This window comes from Lupinus angustifolius, chromosome LG13, assembly GCF_001865875.1.
Source record: "Lupinus angustifolius cultivar Tanjil chromosome LG13, LupAngTanjil_v1.0, whole genome shotgun sequence".
Taxonomy (NCBI): domain Eukaryota; kingdom Viridiplantae; phylum Streptophyta; class Magnoliopsida; order Fabales; family Fabaceae; genus Lupinus; species Lupinus angustifolius.
In genome coordinates, this window is record NC_032021.1 from 16,565,479 (window position 1) to 16,577,699 (window position 12,221).

General features: G+C 32.8%; 1 protein-coding gene across 3 annotated transcripts; it reads right to left on the reverse strand.

Moving 5' to 3' along the window:
- Positions 256-8,768, reverse strand: LOC109363462 (loricrin-like). 3 transcript variants are annotated; one of them, XM_019609728.1, is made up of 2 exons: positions 8,478-8,768; positions 256-821 (listed from the first exon to the last, which is right to left on the reverse strand). In XM_019609728.1, the coding sequence occupies exons 1-2, from the start codon at positions 8,537-8,539 to the stop codon at positions 557-559; spliced, it is 327 nt and encodes a 108-aa protein (XP_019465273.1). In that variant the 5' UTR covers positions 8,540-8,768; the 3' UTR covers positions 256-556. The 3 variants fall into 3 exon arrangements, with proteins under 3 accessions (XP_019465273.1, XP_019465272.1, XP_019465271.1); XM_019609727.1 differs by having other exon boundaries at positions 256-840; positions 8,497-8,744; XM_019609726.1 differs by having other exon boundaries at positions 256-915; positions 8,572-8,722.

Here is a 12,221-nt window from a genome sequence, read left to right on the forward strand (position 1 = left end):
TCATAGACACAATTATGACTGCTATTATTAGGGTTTTTGGAGTTTCCATTATGGCATCACTATTGCGTGAGTACAAAACATATTTTCCCGCAATTGTAATAGACAAAACTAATCATGATCAAGTTCGGTCAGTAATCAAACCGGTTAGACTGTCTAGTACGATCTGATATTCTCACAACACTAATTTATCCTTATCTATTTAATCAGTATTCTTGTTAAGAAGACTTAAAATTTAAAGAATGAATAATGATACAGGAAGATAAATTGGAAAATTGATATCCTTATTTTCCTTATTTATAATAGATTACAAGTATGAATGTACATGAAAATAAACATAGTGGTATTAGCAAGAAATCTTGTTTCCCTCTAATGCAAGGTAATAAGCATTAGCACTAGCAAGAAATCTTAACCACCTAATAGAAAATAATCATTCTCTTTCTCTTATTGAAAACTATCAAATAATACTCACAAATATTATATAAACATGCAATAATGTATTACATAAACTATGGTATTTGGTGCATCACCACTAGCCAGTCGATAGTTTCACAATGTATTAGCACCCTCCACCACCACCACCACCACCGCCACCTCCACCTCCACCACCGCCACAGCCTCCTCCACCACCACCACCGCCACCTCCACCTCCACCACCGCCACAGCCTCCTCCACCACCACCGCCGCCACAGCCTCCTCCAACATAACCTCCTTCGGCATGAGCTCCTCCCCCACCGCCACCATCTGATGAGAAAACATGCAGAAAAGTACTATTATGTTTCTTTGGCTTATGTTGGTGAGCTTTATGTCCTCCATCACCGTAAGTAACAACAGTGTTCCCATGTCTATTATGTTTCTTGTTTCGTCCAAAGCAAAAACACCCCATTTCTATTATTAATGTCTTCTCACTTCTATAACCTGTTTCTGAATTCTCTATTATATTGTATGTAGTATATAAATGACACTTCCTTAAATACATGAATGACATAGAGGGACTCTTATATAAGAACAATTCTATGTTTATGTAAGGAACGTTGCATGAAATTGCACTTCTTGTACCAATACTAGTCATACACGAAAGATTGAAGTTTAATACAAGACTTTGTCATTGGAGCTCATTTATACTAAAATGTTAGTATATTAATATTTGTTGTCCGTGAAACTCGAACCTTTAACTTTTTTTACTATATTTTAAACTATTCACCGTAACCCTAACATTGTCTTATGAGCTTAGATGTGTCTTTCAATGATTAAAATTTGTCTATATAACTAAGAAGAAGAAAATGAAATCACTGATAGTGTATATATGAGTTTTATAGAATGTCACTGCATCATCCACTAATTATGTTTTATCATCATCAACTTTCAAAAAATACAAATTAATGATAGTATTAACTATGTATAAATATTTATATTAATAGTACATAGATATTACTCTCTATAATTAATGTGGTTTCATTATAATTATTGGTGAACTAAAATATTGTAAAAGAAATTATTCTATATGCTACATGACTAATAAAGTCGGTCAAATCTTCATGATTAATGATACATTAATTAAGTTTGCTTGTTTCAAATAATTAATGAAAATATGAATGAAATCATTAATCGTGAATTCCTTAATAATTTTCATATGGTTAATTAAGATTAAGATAAGAGGACGTGCCAAGTAGTTTTAAAATTCCATGACATGGAGAAATGAAGAATATGACTATTGACTTTGTAAAAATAGACAATCCATTTTTCTAAGATGGACTCATCATTGATAAGCCATTCCCAAATGCCGATTGTTTAAGAGGGGTGCTATTTTATTATTTAATTATCAAATTTTTTTATTCCAAAGGTGAAGGAGAAGTTGCATAATATAGTAATCAATTGAGTGCTCGTCATTTATGTCTCAAAATATAGTAATCAATTGAGATTCTTATCATTTTGTTTTTTGCATGTTTTCTCTTCTTTATGGGGTAATTGTTTGGTAACCATCATAACTTTCATATATCTATTTTGTTGCTTATAAATGGTTAGGAACCTGATTATGTCCCACTTATATTGAATATCAACTAATGATAAAATGAGAAAATTCTCACCACATTTATTTGTTCACAAAATAAAATGGATCTTACATATTTAGTTAGATCTAAATAATAAATTCAGATATTGGTGAAGAATTGTACAAATTGATATTTTTTATATTACTAAACAAGGGAGGGACACTAGTTCGGACTTGGAAGAAATAATCATATATCTCGAAATGATTAATTACTTACCTAAAAGGGTGAGAATATATCCTTAGTTATACCAGAAAAAACTATATAAAAATTTATGGTACGTTTCCCAATTGCAAAGCCATGTTGTGATTGCCTTAAAAAATATCCATTTTATTTTAATAGATTTTGAAACAAAGAAAAGATAAAAATAATATTTAAGCTTTTCAAATACTTTCTTGGAATAACAAAAAAAACAGAAAATTATTTGAATGAAATTTCTGAAAAGATGTTGATAAAAACAGAAACATTGATTTGTTGAACTAATCTATGAAATGAATGTTCTAGATAAATTATATTTTTTGCTATAACATTGGTCGTAGTTATGAATATTGATTCGGTCATGATTAAAAAGATTAAAAAATGATATCTATAATAATGATTGTCTTTGAATCTTTTCATCCATTATTTTTCATAAGAGGTGAATGTTAGCGCTTATAATCGACTTTCTGATATGTGGTGAAATTATTACTCATTCATACATCATATTTTTTACTTATCTTATATTTGATGAATACCATATGTTATATCTCATCCTTATTCATTTGTAATATTTAAATAAAATATGTATGATTTGAATTGTTGAGTTGTACTGGTTTTGAACATATAGAAGACAATGTGAATTCTTATTTGCTCATTAGATGACGCTAATGCTTGAAGTCATTTATATTATAATGCAATAATAATATCTTTATTATTTGACTTTTTAAGGGATTTTTTTATGCATTTCCTAAAAAAATATCAAAATTTTCATTTGCTTCATGAAGAAGCTTAAACATTTCTAATTTTTATTTGGTCATTCAAAGATGGACGGTGAAATTATATGTTTGATAGATATTGACTAGACATTTCTCATTAAATTGTTAAGATTAAGATATGAAGACGTGCCAATTAGAAATTAGAATAGGTATAAAATCCTAATAATGTAGAAATTAAGAACATGTCTATTGACTTTTTCTTAAGATGGACTATTGACTTGTTAAGCCATGAGAAATATCAGAGTAGTTTTGAAGGTAATTAAAAACTTATATTTGTGTATGCAGATTATTAAATTATAGTTGTTTAGTAAAACTACTTTTATAACTAGCTGAAATTTGAAAATGATTAAAAATAATATTTATTAGTTAATTATTAATTGGTGTAATTACATAGATAGGTAATTTACAATTAAAATTGGCAATAATTTATTTTAATATTTTATTTTTAATTAGATATATAATATTTTATTTATTTATAGGGTATAGTGAGAGATAAGGTGATGCAAAAAATATTTTTTAGTTAGGGTAATTAATGTAATTTTTTAAAATTTTAAAGGTATTGATATGCAAATCATCGAAAGTTATTTTATGTTTCTAAACGTTACTTTGAATGGCTTTCTAAAAACTAACATTTTAACTATATAAGATTTTTTTTAAAAGTTATAAGTTCCTTTAAATTTTTGTTTGCATCAAATGATTCTAATTCTAGTATCTTATTCACTTTGTCTTAAAGCTACAAGGTACACGAGAACTTATTAGCTTGTGTTGTGGAAAAATGTCATTATTCATTAAATTATCTTAAGTTTTTTTTTCCAAATGTGGAGGGATGTTGTATAATTAATGATGTTGAAGAGAAGGGATTACTTACTCCAAGATTAAGTTTAAAATAAAAAATTTATTCACATCTTAATCATCAATTTTAGGAAAATCTAATGGTTTAAATGTATTTACTAATTCAAACCATTGAATTTCTTTAGAATTGACGGTTAAGATATGGAGTAAATTTTTTAAATTTACGAGTAAGTGGATCCCCTCCTAATACTAAAATTAGTAGTACTCATGAGTTATGGTTCCTTGCTCTATTAATTAAACTGTCTCTTTTTTTTATGGGCAAAAGTTAATTTTATTATATTTCACAAAAAAATTCAAAAGTACATGATGTACTAATTAAACGAACTCTTCCAACCTATACACGGTTAAACATCATCATAAACGTAACCATTGATATTTTAAACACAGGTTATTTGCACATATAAAAATGCACTAGAGCAAAAATCTGTATTTATCATTATAAAAAAGCTCAATTGTTGTGTTAATATATAGTTGATAGAAAGAACTTTTTTTCATTCCTATTCGGGTTGGAGATGATTATTGTGTCGTGGATGACAATTGTGGTTTGGGCAAAATATAAGCTCTATTGTCCAAGTCTAATAATAAGTAGAAGACCATTGTATGCCCTTGTGATCCTAATCAATAACAATTTAACATATAATTAAGATAAGAAAATGATATATCCTCAAATTAAATCCTTCTACAAATCCTTCTATTGATAACACATCCTTAATTTTTTTTGACACCACGTGTTATAATCTGGGCCTAATATTGGACTCTTGAATATTTGAGAGGATCTCAACCCTTATTCATGAAATGAACTTTTCTCTAGTATTAGACTATTATCCAGTACTGAAATGTGACGGGTAGATATTTCTTTAAGTTTTTAACTTATTCAAGAAAAAAAATATGGTCTCTTAATTTTTTGATACCACACTAGAATACATGACATCACCGGGCAAAGACAATAACCGAGCAAGTCAAGCATAGTCTAGACATCCTCACGGCTCAGTCGGGCAACACAATGTAAGACTGAGATTGCAACTAAGAGGGAGGAGGTGAATTAGTTGACTTAAAATAATGACCACTTTTTCTGCAAAATCGAGAGTTAAAGTGCAGCGGAAAATATATGCAGAAAATTAATAAGTAAAACCAAAGAGATAAGGGAGAAGAGAGTACACAAGGATTTTTATACTGGTTCACCTTCTTGTCTACCGAAGGCTATGTCCAGTACTCTTGTAGCACAAGAGATTTTTCCACTAAAGATTATGAGTTGCAATTACAATATTTCACCCCGAGATTTATATGTACCTTACACACTCCTTAATCCTTATTCACTTTTGGAAAACACCTTTCCAAGTGATTCTAATCTCATTTCTTCTTACACCCCGTGAAAGAAAGTATTATGCAATAATAATGAAGAATGTACAACAATGGTGGAATTGTCTTTACAAGTATCAAAGTGATGTAACTTGCAATCCAAACAACTCTTTAGTATACTTAGTAATAATGCTCTTTATAAGTTTGTAATCTTGAAACACTTTCACTTTAAGCAACTTCAGAAAAATCAACTTTGAAAGTTTAAGAACTTGTTGCAAAAAGTGCAGAAAATTATTTCAGAATATGTGTAAGAGCTTTTGAAATTTGTATAAGAGTTGTGTATATGTTGTGTGTGGTGATTGTGAGTTTCAATGCCTTCATATAGGCTTTCCAATCAGCCAAAATGTCTATTTGAAAGTGTAGGAATTGATTGAAATCAAAACATGTCTTTTGGATTAAAACTCATTCACTTTGAATTTGAAAATCTGATACAACAACTCTCAGTAATCGATTACAGCATTGAGTAATCGATTACTCAAGTGTTCTGTCCACTAATCATTTATTTTCGAATTAGATAATCGATTACAACAAGTTGAGTAATCGGTTACTCAACTTTAATAACACTAGTAATCTGTTACTCAAATACAGTAATGGATTACTCTGATCAGTTTTAAGTTGGATAACTCTTTTCTCACACTTGTAACATGTTACTTAGATGAAGTAACATGTTACACACTATTTTTAAAAATTATTTTAAATATTTTAAAGTGTTTCAGTTTGGAAAATTTACACATGTGGTGCACCTTGACCGAAAAATTACGGTTTTGGTGCAACTTTTAAAAAAATTACCAAACTAGTATAACTTTTTAGAAATCGGCAATGGGATTGCCGATTTCTGTAATTTTTTTCTCTCTCCTCCCCCAAAATCGGCACTGGGGAGGGAGTTTTATTACAATATAATTTTTTTTTAAACTCCCCCCTAAATCGTCAATGGGGGAGGAGTTTTATACTTTTATTTTTTTTTTATTTTTTTTCTATCCCTTGAATCGGCAACCGGAGAGTTTTTGATTTTTTTTTAACTTGCAGGAGTTATATTATTAGTTGTAGGGTTTAATTTTTCAAACACAGATCCTAACAACACATAACATAATAAATTTTGTCAACCCTAACCCTAATAACAGAACACAATAATGAAAAACACACATAATATTCACATAATATTTTATAAAATATTATGTGTGTTTTTCATTATTGTGTTCTGTTATTAGGGTTAGGGTTGACAAAATTTATTATGTTATGTGTTGTTAGGATCTGTGTTTGAAAAATTAAACCCTACAACTAATAATATAACTCCTGCAAGTTAAAAAAAAAAAAAACTCTCCGGTTGCCGATTCAGGGGATAGAAAAAAATAAAAGTATAAAACTCCTCCCCCATTGACGATTTAGGGGGGAGTTTAAAAAAAAATTATATTGTAATAAAACTCCCTCCCCAGTGCCGATTTTGGGGGAGGAGAGAGAAAAAAATTACAGAAATCGGCAATCCCATTGCCGATTTCTAAAAAGTTATACTAGTTTGGTAATTTTTTTAAAAGGTGCACCAAAACCGTAATTTTTCGGTCAAGGTGCACCACATGTGTAAATTTTCCGTTTCAGTTTTCTTAAAAAATAGTTTGAGCATTACTACTATTGTATAATTAAGAGTATAAGATAGAAGTACCTATTTAGAGTTAGACTAAAAGTCTGGAATATCTTGAAGCTTGATTCTTCATTGTCTTTATAAGTATTCTTCTTTTTTTTCTTTTTGGTGATGTTGGTGTCTTCATCAAAACCGTGCCAAGGTCAGGAGCAAGATCTTCTTCATACACAAGCCAACATATATCGATTAGGTAGAAGCGATAAGATAGTACAAAACTACTTCTAACACTCCACTGTTGCACCGCCTGCATGACATACATAGACCTCTGCTATGGGTCGCATGCTACCGACAACCTAGTGTACCTCTGAACATCAGACAAAATGAACCAATGATAAAACGAAGCATGTCAATATGAGCGAAAAGTCAACTGTCCACATAGTACACATCTGCTAAAGCCATCTAACATGATAAAATCAATCTTATTTGAGACAAACCCTATAGGCCATTTGATCAACCAAACCAACAACATCTACAAAGAAATATTCCTCCCACTTCTCTACTATAAAAATGGGTTCTTCCTCTTATGGAAGTTTACTTACATACTAATTTGGTATATATTTACGCTCTTATCCATTGGAACTCTCTTACTCTTTCATTTCTATTTCGTATTTACTACTCTCTGATACTCTGTATATCTTTGTCATATACTAACTTCATCATCACATAATCTGAATTCAGGTACATTCCCACATATTCAAACATCCTTCATACTATATCAAAGGATTCTAGCATATTCTTAACATTTGGATTCACATTCTCATGACTAAAGTAGGAAGATATCCTATTACTTAAAAGAAATAATGACCCTTCAGAAAATCTTTCATATCATATCAATTGTTTACTCTGACATTATTTTGGAAATATAAAGATACAATAGCTAGCCATTCTCCATCCACAATTGTTAAATACAACAATACATTATCTGTTTTATTTATCTACAATTGTAATAAACATAACCAACCACAACTACAATTTAACTGATATTATTATATATGTTATCTTTATTTGTTCAATCAGTATTATAGATTTATGGTTATGAAGACTTAAAATCGATATCCTTATTTATAGAATCCAAGCATGAGTAGCACATATCATAGTTTGCTTCAATGAACGTTATAAGCACCACTACTAGCAAAAAATATGAACCTCTAATACAAAACACAAGCATTCTCTTTCTCTTCTTCAAAACCTACCAGAATAATATATTTTTTATGAACAACCTATCAAATAATACTCATCATAATTATATATGAACAAACAACAATGAACACCTCCACCGTCAATAGTTTCACACTGTATTAGCCTCCACAACCACCGCCTCCACAGCCTCCTCCTCCACAGCCTCCACCACCACAGCCTCCTCCATGACCACCTCCACCGTGATCACCTCCTCCCCCATGATCTCCTCCTCCCCCATGATCTCCTCCTCCACCATGATCTCCTCCTCCACCATAGTCTCCTCCGCCACCTCCTCCGCCATGACCTTTTACTGCATGACCTCCTCCGCCCTGACCTCTTCCTTGATCTTCAACTACTCCACCGTCACCGCCTGATGAGAAATCATTCACAAAAGTACCATTCTTTTTCTTTGGCGTAGGTTGGTAACCGTAAGTGACAACAGGGTTCCCATGTCTATTCTCTTTCTTCTTTCGTCTAAAGCAAAAACACCCCATTTCTATTCTTAATGTCTTCTCACTTCTATAACTTGCTTCTCAATTCTCTAGGTATGAACTTTATAAATGCCACTTCCTTAAATATATAATTGATATAAAGGGACTCTTATATAAGAACAATTCTATGTCCATGTAAGGTTGCTTGAAATTGCACTTCTTGTACCAATAACACTAGTCATACCCCAATATTGAAGTTTGATATGGACTTTTCAGAAATAAAATAAAGCTTTGTCATAGGGGAATATGTATTTTTTTATAACTTAATCATGATCACATCATGCAACCAAGCTCTCTTATTTTTGGTTCCAAGGTTATGCAAATAAAACATACAAGGCTCAATTGGGATGTCAAACGGATAAAGAGATTTTTGGTTAGCTTATTTAGCCAAGTGGTAGAGTATTTAAGAAATAACTGCTTTGACCCTTGCCATGTGTCACAATCACTTAAACAAGAGACTCAAACAAATTCAATAATACTAAGTACTATTTCTTAAACAACGGGCGTTTATTCAAATTGTACATGCTTGATTCCTCTTAAGCAATGTTTCGAGTTCGAGTCATGTGGATGGAAAAAATGTCCGCTAGGAGAGTTAGCCCCACATACATGTGAATATTCACAGTTCTGACAGGATTGCCTCCAGTAAGATAATACTTGTGGGAAACCAAAAAAATAATGATTAATGTATATTACTCACTCCCACTCAAGCTCACGTGCCTTTCTAAATATTAGACAACTTCAAGCAATGTTTACACACAATTCAACTATTCACATTAAGTACTAGCATAATTTAGTAATGTAACACAATAGCCTAAGATCAAATACATATCCAGCAAAAATTCTTCTTGAGGGAAGCATAGAAACAAAAATTTGACTTTGCCCAACTACATGGCCACTTGAGGAATGCAAACGATTCATATACTTAGCATGCATTGTGATGAATGCCTTGTCCCGAAACTTGTGTTCCTTCCTGTTCAGTGGTTAAATATGTATCAACTTGGGTTATCCCATGCTTATTCTGCTCATGCTCTTCTTGATTATGGTTGGATGATCTAATTTCTTGCATATATGACAGCCCAAGAGTTCCACAACAATCTCGAAAAATAATAAGACACCCTGTTGTTACCGTAGCTGAGTCACGACCAGGTCGCTCTCTTTAAGACTTTTCGTGTGCACTGTAAGAACCGATCTCGAATACACCCACCACAATATGGCTACCAGTGCCAATTCTCGAAATTACCCACAATATGGCTACCAGTGTCAGTTCTCAAAATGCCCATAATATGGCTACCTGTGCCAATTCTTTCCCTCAATACTGACTACCAGTGTCAGTTCTCGAAATTCCCACAATATGGCTACCTATGCCATTTCTTAGTGCCACGGAAAGAAAGGGGAAGAAGTTTACCGGAAATGCATCGGCGGAAAATATGAGGGAGAAAGAAAAAGTTGAATTAAAGCGCATTCAACTTGGGGCAAGAAAATATAAAGGGAGAAGACTTCTATTTATAACTTGGGATTTTTACCAAGTTCCTAGTTTCTCCAATGTGGGACTTGAGAGTTGTTTTTTTTCTTTTTCAAAACTCTTCAATGTGGGACTTGAGAGTTGTTTTTTCAAAACTCTCCTATGTGGGACTTGGGTGTTTTTTATATTTCACACCCAAAAGTTCTCACTCATGGTTTTCAACAAACCATGTTCCAACACACCCTTGGCTTTGTTTGGGAGTTATGAGAGAAAGGAAATGAGAGGGATCAAAGGGTTAGGAAGGGGGAGGAAGTGAAGGAAAAAGGAAGGAAATCTTCTCCCTTGTTTGGGAGTATGATATTTAAATGAGGGAGAGTAAACTAATGATAATGTAAGAATACTTTTTATTTTTTCTTTAAAATTGTAATTAACAATGAGAAATGGAGAATAATGTATAATTATATAATTTACTAAAAATATTTAGCTATTTTGACATTTTATCTCAAGAAACCCCAAATTGGGGAAACTTTAAAAATAGACACATGGAGGGTTTGAGAAATCTCCTAAACCTTCCCTCCTCCTTCATCCAACTCTCAAACAAGGGGAAGGCTTTCCAAAGCTATCCATTCCCTTTCCTTCTCCTTTCTTTGTAATAGTAACGCAAATACCTTGTTAAGGTTTTTGGACTAATGGATGAAAATGGAGGAATAGAAGCATAAGCGGAAGTCATTAAAGACATAATTAATGTTCTGATACCACGTTACAAAAGGTAGCAACCATGCCAATACTTTTAGAACCCAAGAAATATAAGGAAAAAAACTTAAAGAAGAAAGAATGAAGGATAATGAAAAAAGAATGAGAATTAATGTTTTGTTACTTGAATAATATTGTTCATTATTATACTTTTGAAAGAGGAATACAATCATTTATATATACATCAAAAGAAGAAATGCTTAATATGGAAAACCAGAAAACTAACATAACCAACTTTCAACAAACTATATGATACACACGACTTGTGTCATGGTGCACGACTTTGTTGCGTATGTTTCTGTGGCTAAAATTAAAAGGACACAATCATGTGTCCTGAAACACTTTGATATGAACCTCAAAGAGCCTAACCTTGATCTTGGTGGTCTAGAAGGCATAAGTGGTTCTATGACTAGGGCTCGGGAAAAAAAAGGCTCAAAATGCCCTTGGACAACTCATAATATTGATCCATGATGGTGAGCCAAAAATAGCCCAAGGGGGTGTAAAGATACTCACTAGAATCTTGGTCCATGGTTCTGACCGAGCCAAGGATGGACCAGGCCATGCGCAAGACTCAGGCCACGGGTCTGAGCAAGGTGCCAAAAATGGCCATGGCACGGAGCGAGACGCATCAGACTCAATTCCTGACCGAGACAACTCTGACCGAGTTGGGGACTTTGGTGCACCCAGTGTTGCACCAGGCGCTGGGCCAAACTGGCCTGGCCAGGAAATCTGACCAAGGCGCATGCGCCTAGCGTGCCGCATTAGGCACTGGGCGTAGCCTGACCGAGTCAGGCCTAGCCAATTTAATTAGTATTGAGCAAATTTAATTTTTATAATAAATGTGTGGGCTAACTTTTGTCCAACATTTAGTTTAATTAATTAAAGTATGTTTGTAGTAAATATGCCCATAAAAATTGACCAGAATGAAAATTGACTCGTGGATGACTAAGTCAAGCCTAAAAGTGTAACCGACACTTTAATGCTTGAATCAACTTATTATTTTCGTGAACCAAACTCATTCTAACTTTGTCTAATATTATTTGGCAGGTAAGTAAAGACTATTGTAGCCGTTGGAAGGCGATTTCTCGAGGGAAAACACAAAGTGATCGTGGAGGAGCTTAATGGAGCATTTATGAGGCTTAAACACTATGTTTGGACCGTTGGAGCTAAATCCACCTAAGCACAATTCATTCAAAGGAATCCTAAGTTAATTCTAGAGTTGTTGGAACAATTTTGCTATTGTGGAATTTACATATGATCGTTTGAGACATTAATGGTGCATTAATAGTGCTTTATGCCCATGACTTAGCCGTTGGTAGCCTACCAACTTACACCAACGACATCCTATGCTATTTAGTGAATTCTTCAGCAACACTTAGCCATGAGAAATTCATTCCTTAGCAAAGGAATCTTGTGCCAAGTCCAAGTGTACCCGAGGAGCATTAAGGAGGCTTAAATCCAACATTTTCC

What these genes read in the sequence shown, in the direction of transcription:
- LOC109363462 (XM_019609728.1), bottom strand. Translation starts at nt 8,539, where the DNA reads ATGGGGTGTTTTTGCTTTAGACGAAAGAAGAAAGAGAATAGACATGGG. An exon ending in CATGGGAACCCTGTTGTCAC is followed by an intron (nt 822 to 8,477) that starts TTACGGTTACCA and finishes CACTGTTGTTAC; the next exon opens with TTACGGTGATGGAGGACATA.